Below are 21,053 nucleotides of genomic sequence, written 5' to 3'. Positions count from 1 at the left end.
GTGTTTTTAATGGAGGGAGCTGAATTGAATGAACAACCCAAAAAATCCTGCTGGCCATTTCAGCTCACCTAATGGACGTAATTTTCATTGTAGAAGGAAACTGAAAACTAGTACACGGAAATTACAGTCGAAATCCGTGCGGTCTCTTACCTCGCGTGCAAGGTAAGAGACCGCAAGGATTTCAGCCATAACATCCTTCTGTAAAACTTGGGATAGATGATTAACTGTTTGGTAGAGCCGCACAATGTCATAGTGGTGCAGGGCGGCAACTTTCATTGCATTTATTCTAACCTACATAGGGTCTGTCAGAAAAAGCTATGCAGCCTGTGGCCTGCAACCACAGCCAGCAGACGCTCACAGGAATCCTGTCCGTGCAAACACACACACACACACACACACACACACACCCTCCCTCGCTCTGTTTGCTCACAGCTGCCAGGCCTCCTCAGGGTTCATGCAAGGTAAAGATATGCTATATTATGCAACCGTGTATAGATTTTCCACCACTGGAGGTTGGCCAACTTCCTGCTCACTCAGAGACAGGCGACGAGAGCTGCCGCGCTTTGTGCCTGCCAGCAACAGGCAGCAAATCCTTGCAGAGCTGCTTGGTTAAACAGCACGGCACGCCATGCCATGAGGCCGGGAGTAACACTCCACACGGTTGTTTATGATCTGCCGTCGCTCCTCGCTGCTGCTTTCTGTTTTCACGCAGTTCAGAAACATTCACGCGCAGATCCTTCGGGTTGCTGCGCATATCCTTCGTGTTGCTGCGCAGCAACTTAGTGAGTTTTGAGAGACTCTGGAAAAGTAAAAAAGAGAGCCGCAGCTTTCCTCTCGCACATCCACACCCACCAACCCACAAGACAAGAAAAGCGCCTCTGGCTGCACGGTTAACTCATGAGACGCTCGCTCTCGGGCACTCTCACACACTGGTGAAATGCCTCAGGGTGAAATGCGCTCAGCGTCCCGCTGTGAACCCACTTATGTTTTAGTTAATGATTTTTTTGGGCTCAATAATCTTATCTGAGATGAGAGTTTATGACTGCAGCTCATCAGAGGTCACAAACCTTCTTTCTGAAACTCTTTGCAATGAAAGTTTGACTCCTTTTTGTTTTACAGCATTTAAGCAAACTTTAATTCTTTCAAATGCAATTTTTTTCACAATTGTGACTATATTTCCCATATTGAGACTATTTTAAAAACAATTCTTTCTATCTCATAATTTTATTTCTCACAGTTGTGACTTCTATATATTTTTGGTGAGAATGTTGAAGTGGAAATGGACTTCCATTTTGTCTCAGATGTTTATCCTATAGTTCCATGGCAGAATATATACAATCTATTTTAAAGTGCATTAAAGAAATAGATGTGAATAGCATAACCGGGAGACTCTAGAAAACCCATGTGGGAGTACTGGATCTGATTCTTAGAAATAAATATCTGAGAAGCAGGCCAAAAAAAGTTATTGAGTCTTGTTCTGAAATGCCATTCGCAACTTATTTTTCTTCTATAATGTGACATTCAGAAAGAAACCATGGAAGACAGGATTTCACGGAGAAAAGATTGAATGATGAAGAGTTAGAGTTACATACTAATGATTGAAGGGGTTGAATACATTTTGTGATGTCAGCCAAAACAGGAAAGTCATTTCATAGGCAGAGCAAGTTATTACATTCTGATGAAAGATTAAGATTTGGATTAATGTGCTGCAATGAATCATACGCAAAACAGCTAAAAAGGGTCAATTCTGATTACATGATAAATTTAATCCCATTGCCGTCTAGGAGAAACAGTCGGGAAACAAACAATATTTGGGACTTTTCTTATATTCACAGAAAAAAAGAGAAGCTGCCGGTAAGGTGTGATGCACATGTGTGGCAGTGGGCGTGGCCATGCTGAGAGGAAATGTGCTAATGTGATGCAGGTTGACTGTGAGAGGTTGTGGAGGCCATTTGGGTTTAGAGTCAGGTGAGGATCTGGCACACGTGGCAGCGGTTTCTCGCATGTGCTCTGTCGGTGCTGGTCGTGATATGTGCAGTCACCACCAGATTGACACGGATGAGCAAAGAATGCACATCTGTGTCTCATGTGCTTAAGTGTGTGCAGGTGCGAGGGTGTGTGTGTGTGTGTGTGTGTGTGTGTGTGTGTGTGTGTGTGTCTGTCCAAATGCACTATGCATCAGGGAAGAGTGTTTTAAATTTGTGTTGTTAATTTACAAAAAACATGCTAAATAGAGGAAGGAAACTAAGAGAAATAATGTAAGTGGAGTTATATTATGTACAATGGTGGAAATGTGTTTGCATATTTCAGAAGTGAATTGACAATGGATTTTAAATTTTAAAAGGATTTTTATTTTAATTGAAGTAGCAAACAGGATGCAGAACTGCAATTCAAAACCATTCTAAGGGAGTAGAATTAAACTTTAAAAATCATTAAACTTTAATTACTACCTAGAAAAGCAAGACACCTTGCCTCACCTAAACAGAGATTAAGTAATTTTCATTTAGAAAATAATAAAACCATTTATAATGAATTAATAAAAAAAAAAATTATAAATTAAAATAATTCATAAAATACAACTTTTCCAATAACTAACATTAAAATTAATAATAATATTGAATTATTATTATTATTACCATAGATTTTGGTCATATCACCCACTGTTATTGACTGGTATGCACAGTCTATATTAGGACCAGTGCATTTCAGAACTGCGTCATGCTTTTATAGCATCCCTCAACAGGGTCGTATGGCCTTGACCTCCGGTTGCGACTCTTAATAAGCATGTCGGTCTTAAATGTCTAGAGCGTTTGATCCATCCCGCTCTGGTCCTTCATGGAGTGGCACTTTAACAAAAACAAAGTAAAACAAAGAGAATCTGATCTGCTCCGACAGAGATGGAACCAATGGAGCGCAAAGCCAGAGCGGGAAAATTTGCCTAGCAACACTGCAAACCCTACCCATGCCAATGCTGGCATAGCCATCTGACACAACCCATAAATCCAGCAACCCCCTTGCAGGGGCGTCCGAAACACACACCATCACTCTTAAAAATAAAGACCCCAAAAGGAAGGTTTTCACAGTGATGCCAAAAAAAGAACCATTTTTGGAATCTTCAAGTGAACAGTTTTTCTTAGAACCTAAGAACATTCTAAAGAAACTTTTTCCACTTTAAAGAAAGGAACCTTTATTTTTAGGAGTTTAGATGGTCTCCATTGCAGACAGATCAGATTTTGCACGTATGCAGTACACAATGCAAGATTACGATCGGCCCATCTTTATGCCAAGCCCTCAAACAGCTGCTGTGGGAACCCTGTCTTCCTGTTTGATGGACAGAAGCCTTCTCTATTTTCACAAAGATGGTTTTGATCAGCTCCAACCGTACGTTAGCCGACCGTACAAAACCTATGTTTCCCGGCTTATGTATATGTGAGATAAATTATGTAATTATGTTTGAGTGTGTGTCCCGTTGCCATCGCAACAACACAACAGATCAGCAAGCACAGAGCCACAGCGGAGCTATGGACACTGCCAGGCCACTGCCAAAGCCTAATCCATGCCAGGAGTGACATGAGCGAAGGGGAAGGGAGGAGGAGGACGGACACACACACACACACTGGATATCCTCCTATTCTTTTGGCTGGAGACTCCCATGGCAATGGCAGTAGGAATCCGTTCTCCACGGATACTGGGACAGCTGTGCAGATAGTAGATGAGAGCCGATTGGTTTGGGCCTTTCTGCATTAAAGCTTAAGATAAAAACTAGGTACTTTATTCTAGGCCGTCCTCTTCCGTGCCAGCATGCATTTGATCATCAGGCCGGCTTTGTGTTTCCCACCACCTCATACAGTGAACGGCAGAATAAAACAGCTCTTTGACACATTTATTACGTCTATTATGAACTGAAAATTTCCTCTGGTGTTTCTCTCTCTATAAACCTAGACATGCTCAATTGAAGGCTCTTTTTGTGTAAAAAAAAAAAACCTGTAAGGAAATTACTTCTGAAAACATTTCTGCATGAATTGAGAGAGTATGTGACAAATGGAAATAACATTAGAGAGGTTATATACTGAAAAATAGTATGTACGTACTAAGTAAACATACTTCTCAGACTATTTATTGAAAGTAAGCAGCAGAAATATCTAATTCGATTGGATTTCTGATCTCAAAAACCCAAATACATTAATAAACCAAAAAATGTACACAGCAAAAACACCAAGTAAAACTAAATAAGGCAACATATTGAGGGGAGCAAATGTAAAAGTTTATTAACTGGTCATAAAATTTTTTTTAAAAAAATTGGACTGCTGTTCTAAAAAATGGGATGAAGGTTTCTCCCGGATTATCTGCAGTAGTATGTAGTTGCAGCTTTGGACAGAAGTATGATGCATGCTATTATTCACGTTGTTCAAGACTTCTTCAGTGGAAGACAAAAGAGAAAGTTTAAAAGACTAAACATGAATAAAAATGACAACAAAGCACCTCAAGACTAGTCAATATATGAGCTGTGTGCTATATTTGAAGTCTTCTGAAGTAATACGATAGATTTATTTGATGAAAATGTTCCCTTGCATTAAAGCTTTAAATCTTATTTCAATTTAAAAAAAATTGTATAGAAGCTGCCTTTTTTATTATTTTTTTGGTCAGCTTTTGTTCTCATTTGCTTTCTCTCTCTTTTATTTGCTTTTCACTCTCTGTATTTTTGAAAAAGATTAAAACATTCTGCTAAAGTCCTTTTTGGAACGACAAGAGTAAATGGAAAAATTAAAAACTATGATTATGAACATAATTTAAAGGGTCTTTTTGTGTAAAAAAATAAATAAATAAAAATAATAAGAAAATGAGATCTGAAAATGAAATAACTTTTTTTTACGAGTTTGAATAAACGAGTATGGCATTATGTAAACATACTGTATTCCGCAGAACTGCAGACTTTTTTCAAGCCAGTTATTGAAACTAAGCTGCAAAAAGTCTCATTTTATTGGATTTCTAATCTCAAAAACCTACACACATAAACCACCGTCAACATTTACACAGCAAAAATTCCCTTCTGGTGCTCAAAAACTAAGTAAAACTTTCCATTTTGAAATTTCATATATCATTCAAATATATTAACCTTAAATTAGACCTGTATGTGTTTTTTTTTTTATGTTTTTTTATGTACTTTTTCCATGTATGATGCTGTTTTTGCAACTCTTTTAGTTTCACCGCCTTCATTTATATATATAAACGGAAAAAGAACAGTTAAAGCATGAAATGAGTAAATGGCAAAATAAAAATAAAAAATTCATTTAAAGGCAAAGCAGAAAAAAAAACATTTGATTGCAAAGGAATGAAGAGAGCATGAAAAAGGGTAATGGTAAACTAAATTACAAATGTTTTAGTGCATATAAACTCTGACGAACACTGTAAGTGCACTTCAGGGAAATAAATACGATATGATTCTGTAGTCTCTGAACACCGCTAATGTCTTTGTTTGTGGTCTTTTGTTATTGTTGACTGTATGACGGGTGAACGGGAGCTTTGACAGTCGGTTAGGGGACACGGCTGACGCCCTGTGAGAATGAATAAGTAAAAGGAACGGAGTGTCCCTGTGCCCGTCTGGCATTGTAACCATCCCGTCTCTGTGCCATGAAACCAGCTCGACTCAATGCCACTGGACACCATTTGGTCAAACGGGAGCCTCTGGTTTCACCGGCAGACTGCCTATCACATGAGCGCACAATACCGTCACGGCCCTCTGAAGTGAAATTCAAGATCAACTTCTTCTGCTCTTCAAGCTTCACTCCCGTGATCCATCTGAGAATTTCAATGCGGAACAAAATCTTTGAGCAACAAACCGCACCATACTTTATCAATAAAACATTCATAAGTGAAAATCACTTCTATACGGAGCCCCGCACATGACATGCAAGAAAAAATAAATAACTTGTGCGCACGATTTACTAATTCGTTCCCTCAATTTACTAAAATGATCTAGCAAATCGAGGGAATGAATTAGTAAATCGTGCGCACAATTTATAAATCGAGTGAACGCAATAGTAAATCGAGGGAACGAAATAGTAATCGTGTGCACATTTTAGTACATTGAGGGAACGAATTAGTAAATCGTGCACATGATTTAGCCTACTATTTTTTCCTGCATGTCATGTGCGGGGCTCCATACTTCTACATTGTAATTTTGAAGTAAAAAAACTGATAGTCTTTTCTTGTACTCTCATAATCTTTGTGGTTTACAACTTTTAAAAGCATTTTGAAAGTGTAATCACAGGTCCTGCAGTGCAAAATGACATAGGCTAATTCATCCAAACAATAGCAAAATAAACAAATTCTTGCATAATTATAAAACATCCAGTTTAGTTTTAGGTTATATTTTTATAAATGTATATTTTTAAAAATGTATTTCATGCAAGATAATTGAAAATGAATATATATATATATATATATATATATATATATATATATATATATATAATGGTAACCAATCACATCACCTGAAATTCACACATTGCCTTCTTAAAAAAAAAAAAAAAAAAATCCTACCAAAATATAAATTTATATGCAAAAATATAATTAAATATATATAATTAATGCAACTGGTAGTATTTACTCAGGTTACTTTTATTTCAATTCAACTTTTCTTTAAATTCATCTGGTGGTCAAATTAGTTAATCATTAATTGACTTAAGTCTGTTTGTTGATTTGAATGTATTTATTGGGCCACCATTACACTATAAAATACTACTATGACTGTACCATGGTAATACCAGGGTATTAAATGATTACCATATTCACATACATATTATTCGTATGGCATGTACACAGATCTCCCAAAAGCAATTATTTACTCTTTTTCACATTTATTGCATTGTTTGCTCCTGCACTTGAGTTGGATGTGCACACTTTTGCCTTAAAAATGTAAAAAAATGTCCAAAAAAGCATTTTAATACTTTTATTTCTAAATGTGATTGTGTATTTAACAGTCACTGGTGGCTAAGAAATGGGTAGAATGTAACAGACAGCCGGCCCCTAACGGCAGTCCCGCAGCGCTCCCTAATCCTGCGATAAAACCACTTGAGCTTCACAATTAGAAAATGAAGGACAAGTGAATGAACGAACGAACAAGAAAGAATTCAAGCTCAAAGACACAGTTGCATGTGAGTGAATCAGAAAGTGAAAGATGATAAAAGTGTTCAATTCTGCACTCTCAAAGTACTGTGTGGATTCAGACTGAGGCTCGGTCAGATTTAATCCCGAGAGCAGCTGTTCCAACTCATTTTCCAGGCCCAGAGAGCGAGCTAAACCGGAGCATCTACAGCGACTCTAGAGTGACTAAGTCAGGTTTGGGAGAAAGTTAAGCCTGTCATGGCTGAACAGCCTCATCCATCTCAGTCCAGATTGTTATTTGGCCAAATATCTGCAGATATTATTCGCTAGAATCGTTACTGATTGAAGTTTTCTGAAGCGAGATAAAAAGGTTTCTCCTCAGCTCGGTGAAATGCGGACCCGGTTGCCGTAGAAGTGTAACGGTCATAAAACTGGCTGCAAATCAAATCACAAAAGTTACACCCACTAAGCTTAGTGGCTGGTTAATTAAAAGTCATTTTAAGTAGTTACAAGTTAATTAAAGTATATTGCTTTTCATTTTCCTTCATTTTATAATTAACAACAGTGATGTTTTCTTTAAAAACATTAAAAATCTTAATTATTCCAAACTTTTGACCACTGTTTTGTGTGTATGTATGTAAAACTGTGTGCAAAGCATTATGTCTGAGATGCAGGCGTAATGTTTCTGAATTCAGAAACTGAAATATCCACCAGTGTTGATGACTGAGTGTGAGCTGCACATCCATCCAGGCATAAAACAGGCAGGTGTGACCCTGCAGCTGTGTGTGACACACACACACACACACACACACTTTAATTATACAAAACACAAGTACATAATTAGATATAATTTTTGATGTCGACCCTCATTTTCAACACAAAGCCGATTAATTTAATTCAAAATGACCTTCAGTGGCCAGTAACATTTCTTTACTAAATAAGAGGAAACTCATTCAGTGGCATTATAGTCATTTAAATGAAAAGTAAAAAAAAAAAAACACATTTCCCTAACTATTGCTCTAATAAGTAGCATTTTAAACTTTTATGCGGTAAAATTTAAATTTGAATAGCATTCTTCCATAGCTGTGAAACAGATGTTACTTTTTTTGCTTTTTTAAACAAAGTAATATTCCTGTTTGTTTACATTAATTACAGTATATATTCAGATCTTGAACGATATTCACATCTGATCCACCTGATCTTTAACCAGTGCATTTCCACATGCCGCATTATACACCATTCCCACAACTCCTCACAGCACTTGTGCACTCAGATGTAGCTTTGTTCAGTGACTCGTTTAACCTTTTTATTTACATTAATATCATTAATGACCTTCTAGGCCTGCTTTATTCACAGCCACCAAACAAGCCAAAATGTAAATTTATTCGTTAGACAAAAAGCTCCAAAATTCAAGCGCAAAACTGGACACACGCAGACCTGCTCTCTCTCCTCTCGCAGCGCAAGGACTCACCGTATCCAAAACCTCCGTAACACTATTAAAATGAACTACATTCAAATTGCTTCAAATTCTGATAGATAGATAGAGAGATAGATAGATAGATAGATAGATAGATAGATAGATAGATAGATAGAGAGATAGAGAGATAGATAGATAGATAGATAGATAGATAGATAGATAGATAGATAGATAGATAGATAGATAGATAGATAGATAGAAAATAATTAAATTGATTATCTAGTAAATGGGCACACATATAAAACACATTTATAATATAATGCATAAAAAGTATCATTAATTAATAATGATTTAATAATCAATATTTAATACAACCCCATTTATTAAAAAAAACTATTCATAAAATAATAAAAAAAATAAAACCATATATTTATTTTATTTTACTCAACAAAAAAATAACTTTAGACAGATAATCTAGTAAATAAATTAAAATGTCACTTTCTCTGCTCTAAAGCCTTTAATCGAGCCAATAAAAACTTCAAGTCATCCAGTAATATAATAATAATAATAATAATAATATAGCATATTTGCTTTTCCTGTTTCGACTGACCCAGTGCCGTTGTTTTCTCTGGACCAGACACAGGTATGATTCAGTGTAATATAAACAAGAAAATATGTCCATTTCAGACCCAAGAGATAAATCTGTTGCAGTCCGCTTACTAAGAAACCACCTACACTACACTTAGTTATGTGCACAAATCATATCAGAGACACAGTTTCTGTACATAAACACATATTAACAATAAAAAGAATGCTTATGGGCTTACATTTTTATTGTTATACAAGCACAACGCCCTTTTTAGACTCAACATGTCCATTAAATCACAGAATTATTCCTTGTTCAAATTGCACCGCTTCAATCAATTAAGGAACTCGGCTGTGCACAGTAACTATTGTATTCTAAATGGAAAACAGGCCGGCGCTTGCATGCCTGAAGAAAAACACACGCTCCCTGCTTCTGCAAGCACGCTGTGGGGGTATGGAAGTAAAAGAGTTTTAATAGAACCACTGTAAAACTCAGGAATGAATTACACATGACACACACGGCGTAAGCCAACTGTCCTCCATGGCAGAAATATAAACAACTGCAGTATATGACAGAGAGACTGCACTAACTCACGCAGGACAACTTCAGGAACAATCGGGAATTAGAGCCAGCTATATCACTGAAGACAAAGAATCTCAAGAAACCAGAGAAAAAGAGCTGTCAACTCTGCGCTATGATGTACGATTGTGAGTTTAGAAATAGATGTAATGAATGAGAAGCTCTCTTGGTTTCTAACATGATTGAAACAGCAATTCTGAAAACACCAGTTTTGAAAACCGTAGTGTTTCTCAGTAAAAACAGTTGAGAGTTTGTCAGAGTTTGTATGTAAGTGTACACACACACACACACACACACACGTTTATATATATATATATATATATATATATATATATAGTAAAGTTTGAGTAGAGTAAAAGTGAGCCCAAAACAGTTAACTGCACCACATGATAAGGCAAAACCCACATGTATATGCAGAATTTATTTACTCTATAAAATTATGGTTTTAAAATAATAATATTCAAAAACAAAAATGCTAAAAAAAAACATTGCAGTGCTGCTTAACATAAAACATAAACTAATAAACTACAATAAATTACTGCAAATAATTTCAGATGAAAAGTATTTGAACACGAATTAATGAGACGTAAATCTGCAACTCTCATTTTGAGAAACTATAACTTGTGTATAAACAATCAGAAGCTTTCATATTTACATTAGAAATCATACGGATTTCACAACAGATGCATTTAAACCAAAAATATATCCAGCTGTATTTCACTAATTTCTCAACCCCAAAGCATTCATTTAATGCATTTATTTTTTAAGAAATGCATTTTTCAAAGTTTGCAAGTAAAATAAAATAAATAAATAATGCACAACGATCATTCGTGAGTTCAGATCAGAAAAAGCTAGTAAACTGGTATTTTAGGGCCAATGCTTGCGACCTTTGACATTTCCAAAAGAAAAAAAATTCACAGGGCGAACCGATCAAGTTCAAAACAGCAACAGCGTCAAACACTGGACTTTCCAAAGCCCGCGCGCGTCTTACAATCTCTCCAAGTGAAGTTATTCACAAAGCGAAAGAACGACACGAAGCGCTAAACTCGCAGTTCAATGTCTTTATGAACATATCCACTCCTCCTCCTCGGCGCTCCTTTTATATTAAATCGATTTCCAGCGAAGCGCCATTTTCTGCCCAAACCATGCGCACTGAAAGCGCGTAAAGAAGGTCAGCTGGAGACGTGCCACCGAACGCGCGCTCTCGCACAACACAAACAGTCCCGCGCTCGAGGGGAGCAGCTGACAGACGAGCACGCGAATCAATCAAGCAGAAGAATAAGGAATGCTTTACCTGTGTGAGGCAGTATGGAGAGTACATGCTTATATGTGAGATGCGTGACTGAAGCGGGATGGAAGTGGCATTGCCGTCCCGCTCGCGCTCACTGCACGCTGCTCTAACTCCGCCTAAAGCGGCTGAAAGTGAAAGCTTGCAGAAAGTTTTGCGAAGGGGAAAAACTTTCTCTCCCTCCCTTTTCCACCGCGTCTCTCTCTCTCTCTCTCTCTCTCTCTCTCTCTCTCTCTCTCTCTCTCTCTCTCTCTCTCAGTGAACAAGCGTCTTATGAGCCTGACGGATATGCGTCTCAATAATGATTTGATTTTATTAATTCGTTTAATAATTATATATATATAATTATAATAGATTTTCTTTTATAGGATTGTTTTTTCACCTTTACATTTCTTTACAAAAAATCAAGTAAATTTAAGTAATAAATTCAAGTCCTAAACTGCTGTATATTTCTGTATCTTGACTAATGTTTTCAAAAGTGAATATGAATGTATTAAAGAAGTGTTCATGGCATGCTTGAACAAAGGAGGGTAATGATAAATAATTAATAATTATTAGTAATTATTTATTATTATAAAAGGAAGGTGTTTTGAATAAATGATAAAGAAGGTTGAATAAAGGAATTAATAAAGAAAGATTTTTGCAATGGCATGCAGACATACTTTATAAATAAACTTTATGTGCACCAACAAATAAGCAAATTAAGTTTAAAAAAATGTTTTGTGTGTGTATGTTTGCCTTAAAAAGGTTTAAATCTATAACATATATAGCCTATAGTAGTCTGTAAATGACTGTCAAATGTGTTGTATTCAGGAGAAGCACATGAACAACAGCTGCCGCGGCGGCTGTCCTTTTCCAAACTTATAAATGAATGTGCCTTGCAAAAACATGAAAGCAGTGTATATTAAGGCAAGAGCAGGCAGCGAGCCATCCCTGGGCGGAGAGTTTTTGTGGGGGTGAAGTCATTGAGCAGAACCGGAGCTGAAGGCTGGATGTGCCACCGGAGGCCTGGAGATTTATGAGGCCCGACTGTCTGTGCAGTTCCACCGCAAGCCACTGTAGGGGAAACAAAGAGAGAGCCGGCACTGTGCGGCCAATTACAGCCCTCTGCCAAAGGATCTCGGGAACGACAGAGCGCTGGAGATGAGGGAAGCAACCCGGGGGAGTGAAGAGAGAGGAAAGAGCTCTGTGCCGCTTCAGGACGACCTCACAGGAAACACATACCTGCGTGAATCATCAGTGCTTCTCACCAGTTACCTCATGTGACCTTTGACCTGGCATGTGTTTAAGGGTGGATCACAAATAACACATCCTTAAGCGCTTAAACTCATCATTTTAGCTTCAGATTGAGCCATTCATAGAAGGGAAATGTTCACTTACAGTAAACGGTCCTCATATGAATATTTAAAAGTACAATATTTAAAATGTATATAAAACTTGAAAAATGTGAAAAAAGAAGAAAGAAATAGATAGCATTTTACCCGTTAGTTAACATTAGTTAATGCATTAAGTTAAATGAACTAACAATGAGCAATTCATTTGTTAAAGTATATATTAATCAGAAGATTTATAATAGGGACACATTTATTATTCTAGTTTTCACATTTTTTTAAAATCTCCTTTAACATTTTAAAGCACAAATATTCAAAATGAAAATAAATATTATGAATAAAATGTAAACTTTAACCACTTCAGCTGTTATTTTGATTTTTTGAGAATTAGGCATATGCAATATTGGACCCACCGGTGGGTCCCCAGAGTTGATGTGGTTAACACTTTACAACAAGGTCGTATTAGTTAACATTAGTTAATGCATTAACTAACAGTGTTGTTGTTACTTTTAAGTCACCTTTTAACTTTTTTTTTTAAATGTATGAATTTATTTATTCATGTATTTATTTGAAGTTTACTTAAATGGTCCTGTGGTGTTACAAATTAATATCTGAAAAACACAAATATTAAAAAACAATTACATAAAATGTACAAATAATGTAAATAAAAATATGGAATAAATATGAAATAGATATCATTAACACTAATAATAAAAATACAGCTGTTCAATGCTAGTTCACATCCGCTTAAATCCATTAAATAATGTTAACAGATGCAACTTTTCATTTTAGTAATGTGTTAGTAACTGTTGAAATTAATATTAACTTAATTGCTTTAAAATAATTGTATCTTTCATTGGTAGTTCATGTTAACTAATGCCAATGCAAATGGAGTCTTACTGTAAACTAGAATGAAATATGTAAAACTATGTACAATAAGTAATATCTAAAATGGTTTAAGATGCAGTACAGTACAGATTGCAGAACAAATTTCATGTCAGCCATCCATTGACACCTTGTGTTAGAAATAATGTTGGAGTTTTTGGAAATAGTAAACTGAAAGTGCATGAAAGCAGGTGGATTAAAATGAAGGGAAATTCCTAGTGTTTTCCACCCCGAGATCCTGAACTGATTTGTAACAAACTGCCACAAAACCAGTTCAAAGGCCTGCAGTGGTGAGAGGGGAGGAGGTTTCTCCAAACCAAAGGAACGTCATACACAATGTGATAACTCGTGTACCACCTCTCAATGTGCCCCACATTTAGTGGTTTGAGTGGGATCACGACAGAACCACACACACGCTAGCAGTAAATCAACAGCTGCTGGGTATCTTTTACAGAGTATTAGATCTAGATTTACATTTACTTGTTTTTAGATGAGTAGTATGTTACACTGAACATTTTTTACTAAAGTTTCCAAACAAAAAAAATATATATATTCCTGGAAATGTTCCACCTTTTGCAAACCTAGTTGTATGCATGGATATCAAACCCATGACATTTATTTGCTTTACCACTTACCAGCTACGAAATCAAAACAGTAAAACTGCAAGTGAAAGCTCGACTTGTTGAGAGATACAAGGTTTTTATATTGCATGCTCCTTTTGTTTGCAAGTTCAAGTTCAGTGATTATAAACTGATTTTAAAGGCACAGATTTCAACAACAAAAGACAGGTTCAAAGGTTTGGAATAATACAGACTTTTTAAAAGTCTATAATGTTCACCAAAGCTGCATTTGTTTGATAAATGTTTTTTAAATATTACTTTAATTATAACAATGGTTTCTATTTTGATATATTTTATTATGTCATTTATTCCTGTGATACAAAGCTGAATTTTCAGCATCATTACTCCGATCTTCAGTGACACATGATCCTCCAGAAATCATTTTGAAATTGATGTGCTGATTTTGATGCTCATTTCTTAATATTTCAACATTGAAAATATCTGTGCTGCTTCATATTTTTTTGTAAATACTGTGAGACTTTGGAAGTTTTGAGGCAAGTCAAATTTGAATGAATGAATGAAGTTTTATTCAACAAGGATGCATGAATTTGGTCAAGTTTCAAATAATACATTTATAATGTTACCGAAGAAAATTATAGCTCAAATAAATGCTGTTCTTTTGAAGTTTCTATTCATCAAAGGATCCTGAAACAAATGTGTCATGTTTTCCAGAAATAATCTAAACATTGATGAAGATAACAACCATTATTAATAATTGAGCACCAGTAATAACTGATAAAAAAATGAGCATCAAATTAGAATGATTCTGATGAGGATCACGTGACACTAAAGACTGGAGAAGTGATGATGAAAATTCAGCTTTGATCACAGGAATAAATTAGTTAAAATGTATTCACATAGAAATTAGTTATGTGAAATTTTACAGTATTACAATTTTTACTGTATTTTTGAACAAATAAATGCACCCTTTGTGAGCAGAAGAGACTTCTTTCGAACTTTGACCAGTAGTAAATGGGAAAAGTTTCCTCATCCCTAACTTTGCTATCTGCATGCATGATTATATGGTTATCACTTGCATTTAGCATTTTCTCTCTCTCTCTCTCTGCTGTGCTATTTTTGGGTCACAACGGTTGAGAACCACTGATTTGGTATGAGGTTGTGAGGTCAAGACATCATCCTAACACAACTTATAGCAGTTGTTTTGGTGCAATCAATGAACTGCTGCTGGTTTCTCCACAAAAATAAAAAGCATACTGCTATTAAAAATCAGCACAAAATACAGCCAGGCCCTCCTTTTCCTCTAAATTATCTCAAAAGAGACGATACAGTCTGACACATTCCTGATATCCAACGCAGCTATATTTTACACCTCAGCCCCTTCTGTACTTTCAGCCAATCACTTTTCATAATTTTCCCTCCATTTCTTTGCTCCCAGAGACGCCGGAGCAACCCAGATTTTTTCTCTCCAAAACGTTGGCAAAAGCGATCCGCTGGAAACGAGGACTAGAAAAGCGGCTCCCAGCTCATTAACAGTCTCATTTTCAGTCATCCACAGACTCCCCTTCCCATCTCTCCGTCCCGCCCTTCTGTTTTTATGACTGTTTTATTTCACTCCCATCGCTGTAAATCCAGCGCGCTAGCTGCACTTCTTTCTGATTTTTCTTCGCCCTCCCTTCCTTGCAGTCCTGCTCTCACATATACTTCTCATTTTATGGAAGTATGCATGTTATAATTTTCAATTCCCACAAGAAAACAGTGCTCCAGTGGAGTTATAAGACTCACTTTGTGCACATTTTCTTTTTCCGTTTCACTGCATATGCAGATGTGCATAATGGAAATAATAATCACAGTTATAGTATATAATGCTGAAGCAGTAATGGAGTAATAAGCAGACGTACCCTGTAGGAATCCGACACTACGAAGCACTCTGGTATCCCAGGACCTCTGGACGGGTCTTCATTCACCAGAAACGGTTCGGTGGCCTGAAATAGAATCAATAACAGTCATCAGTGTTAGAATCACAAAGCTTTAGCTACTTCTTACCATTCGTTCTAATTCTTGGCAACTATTTTAGCAGGGCTGCTATATGGTTCTTTGAAGGTTCTAAATAATGGGATAATATTATAGGTTCTTTAGATCAGTGTTTGAGTTTCTAGGTTCTTTAGACACAAATCATTGATGGTTTTGAAAAGATCTAGAAAATAAAAAGCCCTTTGTGGAACTTAAAGGTTGTGCAGTGACATCAGGCTTTAAAAATGTAAAAAAAATAATAATTATAAAAATTTTTAGACACTAACAAGACATGTAAATAAATAAATAATCACACAAATATTTAAAAAATATAACTCATCATTCAGCACCATTTAACATTTTTTATAAAAGTATATACATCTACATGTAAATATTTAAAATAATAAAATATTTCTACATTTCAAGTAGCCTACATAGACATATTATTATTAATCTTTATTTATTTTATAATATATATATATATATATATATATATATATATATATATATATATATATATATATATATATAATATTTTAAATAAATATAATAATAATATGTAATATTAATGCTTATATATACAGTTGAGTTAATGGGTCTTAATATAAGATCCAATAATGGTTCATAAATATCTATTCTAATAATCACACAAACATTTCAAAAATACAACTCATACTGCACGATATTTATGTTTATAAATTTGGTATTTTTGATTTTTTTATATAGATTTACACATAAAGTTTATAAACAGACAACTATTAATTCTTTATTTTAAAAACTATAACTATATAAGTATAATATATAATATTTATACTAACATATTCATACATAAACATACAGTTCTGAATTATTTATATATTTAATTTAAATATCATGTTAAAATAAAACATAACATTTAAGATATTATTCTATTATATACAGCTATAAATTTGTTATAAAGACAAATCATCCGTATATTTTTATGATCTATTGACATTTATTTTATATTTAAATACACGTAAAACATATATATATATATATATATAAACCAGAATATCATAGACACTTGAAGGTGGACACTTAATCCAGTAAGAATGAAACTTAATCACGTAGAACACCTAAGCAATCATCACAGCGGTGAATTTTGAACAGGCAAACACCAGACTTCAGAAGGAATCAAATCTGTTCTGAAAGTTGTGACTGAACCCATCACATCTTGTCCAAACGTTGTGCCGCCCGTGTGCTTTGACTCAATGCAGCTCTGCATGCGACGCACAGTCAGACCAGACTCTCCAAACTGCTTCCCGTTCACACCTCCAGACTTCCCAGTATATCTGTGACTTATTCAGCACAAACCTCTCACACAGCGACTCTTTCTCCCGACACGACTGCCAAGGTGGCTTGTTTTTTTCTCAGAGTGTGGTGTCCATTCATCCCAGTTCATTTGTATGCTAGGAGCTGCACTGACTGGGTGTGCGGGGCTGAATAAGACCCCATTCCAGTTTATCCATTAGTACGACGATTTTAAATCACACAGTAAAGCCAAGGGCAAAAGCAAAGTCTGTTCACACAGCAGCGTTATGGGGCAAGAGGTCTGTACCAGTTGATTTTAAGTAAAAGTGATTAACTAGTACACAAAGAGCCAGACTGAAAGATCCATTACTCACAGGTACTTCTTAATGAGACTAATGGGAACTCAGTTATTTGATATATATATATAATAAAAAGATATATACTGTATTTGAATGCAGTTGAGATCGGAGTAAACTCTGCTGCACACTTTCCCTGGATTAAACCTGTCTCCAAAATGCACTCCTATAAAAATACATGCAGCACTAAAATAACAAATGCATAGATGTGTGTGTGCACGCATACATACACAGACACACACACACAGTACTATAATAGATCCCAGACACTGGCTAACCAAAATGTGGCTGCAACACTAGCTATTCATATCCACAGCAACACACTCTCGCTTTCTCTTCTCTCACAACACATCCATGCATCAAAGCGCTTAACTAAACCAACTGTACAATGACAACTAAGACTTTCCCAATCAACTGCTTGTTACTTTCAGGGTGTGAACACTCTTAAAAATAAAGGTTACTAAAGTGGGTTTTGCAGTGAAGCCACAGAAGAACCCCAAAGAACCTTTTTCAGTGAACAGTTAGAACCATTTTTCTTAGTGTGAAGCACATTTAAATATCCAAAGAACACTTTGTGAAATGGAAAGATTCCATGTATGTTAAAGGGATAGTTCACCCTAAAATGAAACCTCTGTCATATTTGACCACAAAAGAAGATATTCTGCAAAATGCTGGTAGCCAAACACTTGACGGTACCCATTGACTTCCATGGTATGAAAAAAAAAAAACATTATGGAAGCCAATGGCTACCATCAACTTACCAACATTCTTCAAAATATCTTACTTTGTACTCAGCAGAAGAAATTCACGCAGCTTGGGAACAAGTGGAGGGAGAGTAAATGATTTTGGGGTGAACTGTCCCTTTAAAGGTTCTTCATGAAACCATTGATGCCAATAAAGGACTTGTATTTTTAAATAACAACTAGATTCATATTTTACAGCGATATTTAGGTTTCTTCAAATCACTAACCATAAGTATGCATAATTATATATATATATTTTTACATTTAATTGTGTCCTTACTGTCCTAGATTTAATCATATATGAAAATACTCTTCATCAAACAGATTTTCTAATGAATAAAAGCTATAGGCAGAAAAACAGGAGCAGATCAAGACACTCATCACAGATGAGTCGCTCTTTTCTGCTCGGTTTGCCTTCACACTTTAAAGTAAGATGGTTTGTTTGAGTCTACACTGATTGTTTGATGTAGTTCCCTGTAGCTCTGTCCTCTTTCTCCCTCACTGTGGATGTTTATGGAGCATGGCACAGTATCAATTAAACATGCCACCCTTTTCTATATATACGCAGCATATGCCCGATCCATATGGTTAGCCCAGAGTGAAAGCGCTCCCTAGGCCCTTCATAATCAACTCTTGAATATCAGCACAAACATATTTCGAGGCGGACGACCAACAGCCATATTCAAAATGTCTCCTGATGGGAAATGATGGGCCTGTTACATTTCATGTCTGCTCACAGGGGATCCCAAAATTGCCCTTCCGTTAAGATTATAGGTAGTAACACATAATGTGAAAACAAAATGTGAACCGTGTAGCAATCACATTGAAATTGTGATGAATGTGAGCGATATGGGACATGTCTGTCTGAAAATGATGGTAAAAAAGAAAAAGCAAAAATACTACTGTATTATCAGGACTAGGATATAATTCTGATGGACTGGTTGTTACTTTCAGAATAAATGGAAACTGACACATAAATAGCTGAATGGGCGAACTCTTTTGTTACCCACATTCTTCAAAATATCTTCTTTTGTGTTCAACAGAAGAAAGAAACTCATACTGGTCTGGAACAACTTGTGGGTGAGTAAATGATGACAGAATTTTCATTTTTGGATGAATTGTCCCTTTAATTGTTTCTCTTAAACGGTGATTAAATTACAGCTGAAGTCTGTAAGATTTGCCTCTTCATCGCCATCTCTGTTTGAAACCTGCAATTGCAGTTCTTTGCAGAATGATCTTCTTTAGGGTTGTGTATCATGGCTCCTCAGTGCGGATGAATCTAATGTTTTGAGGAGTATGTGTGAGCTGTCAGTCAACACAGCAGTGTGGATCTTTACTGTACTTCAGAATTACAGATACAACATCTTAGAAGTATGTCCAAAATAAGAAGTTTCACCGGAAGATGTCATTTGATCAGGTAAGTAGCTAACACGTCTGCCCGGTTTTACAATAAATCGCGCTACAAGTGGTGATTTAATCTAACATTTGATCTCAAAGTTAGCTCAGATCATATCAAACCATGCAAATTATTATTATTGTTAAACTTTGTTCTCAAATAGTTAATGTTAACAACATAAACTTTGCGTGACTATGTAGTGTGTATTATCGTTACCTGTGCACTGTAGATTTCAGTTTCTGTACAGTCTGATCTCTCATTGTCATTTGAATGTCATCAAAAGAAACTGTACTTTTAACCTCAAAAAGCAATTTAATGTTCCTTAGAACTCGTTGTCGTTGAAATACAAATCTTTTGTAAGTACAGTAATCCCACTAATAATTATTGATTATGGATCATTTTTAACAACAACAACAACAACAACAACAAAAAACGTTAAGGAATGCAGCTTTAAATGGAAAGCAACTGGAGACTTTTTTTAAGTCTCATGCACATTTTATATATTTAATATATTTACACATTTTTATTTTGTAATATATGCTAATTGTTTTTACATTTTTCAGTAATGATAATTGAATAATAATTATTATGAGTTTTGGTGAGAAATGCAATTAACTGACATAACAATAATGTGACAATGCAAAACGGCAAAAAATATATATCACTGTACCTGTACGCGATTTCTTTTATTTTGCTAAAAACATCTACGCTTTCTCTAAAACCCCACACACCAAAAACACATCAGCAAATCAGAACGTGCAAAATGAGCCAGAAGCAGAGAGAGTGCTCTGATTGGTTAATGTTCTTGTTAACCCGCAAAAGATCCCAAATCTTTAGTGCTGAACTTTAGAAAAAAAATTAAATGCAATTTACACTGAGAGATATTTTACAAAATAAATAGTTTTATTTTTCAGTACCTTAAAATAACTCATTTGTGGGAGAGAATATAAAGAGGGGGGGGTGGGGTATACCATTTTGATGTTTGTCAACTGCCAATAAAGTTCCAAGAAGAAGAAGGAGATCTTTAGTGCTGTTAGGTCAGGGGCACACTAGATGCTTTTAAAATCTTTACCAATTTTAAAACTATGAGAGACCACAGACATGAAGATGGTATCAACTGATTTTTAGCCTTATAATCCTCTGAATGTGCACACTAGACGATTTGCCCAGACCGTGAGACCACACACTAGTGCACTTGTGGTCTTGCGGACCTATAATGGCCGCCACGTGCGCTTGTCTATTACGTCCACAAAACTGTCGGGTGTCCCATTCATCATTTAAGCATTCAAAAGGGTGCTCGCGAGCGCCCCTTTTGCGGCCATTATGCGCCCTCTATATGCACTTTTGCCAAGCCTGCACTGGGGCGAGCTCCACAGCAGACTTCTACCCGACAGTCAAAGCAGCATTACGTCAAGAAAGTGCGGACTTAGACGAAGACCTTGAGAGTTTAGGGTAGTCTCAGCCACGGACCGTTGGCTAAAAGTTTGATGCATATGGGACAC

General features: G+C 35.9%; 2 protein-coding genes across 16 annotated transcripts in view; both read right to left on the bottom strand.

Annotated features, from left to right (window-relative positions):
- The window catches only part of epor (erythropoietin receptor), a 175,080-nt gene that overhangs the window by 60,004 nt on the left and 94,023 nt on the right, over positions 1-21,053 (bottom strand). The window lies entirely within an intron of this gene.
- LOC132149557 (nuclear factor 1 X-type-like) overlaps positions 1-21,053 on the bottom strand; it is a 177,000-nt gene that overhangs the window by 112,232 nt on the left and 43,715 nt on the right. For 14 of the 15 annotated variants that reach the window (XM_059558894.1, XM_059558904.1, XM_059558895.1 and 11 more), the window contains one exon: positions 15,673-15,756. In XM_059558894.1, the coding sequence (XP_059414877.1) occupies positions 15,673-15,756 (84 nt within the window). Of the gene's footprint in view, positions 1-10,983; positions 11,133-15,672; positions 15,757-21,053 lie in introns of those variants that run through there. The other variant, XM_059558901.1, reaches the window with a different exon arrangement.

The sequence above is a fragment of the Carassius carassius genome, chromosome 9 (assembly GCF_963082965.1).
Source record: "Carassius carassius chromosome 9, fCarCar2.1, whole genome shotgun sequence".
In the NCBI taxonomy this organism is placed as follows: Eukaryota; Metazoa; Chordata; class Actinopteri; order Cypriniformes; family Cyprinidae; genus Carassius; species Carassius carassius.
Note: the sequence above shows the minus strand (reverse complement) of the source record. Positions and strands in the feature narration are given on the sequence as shown.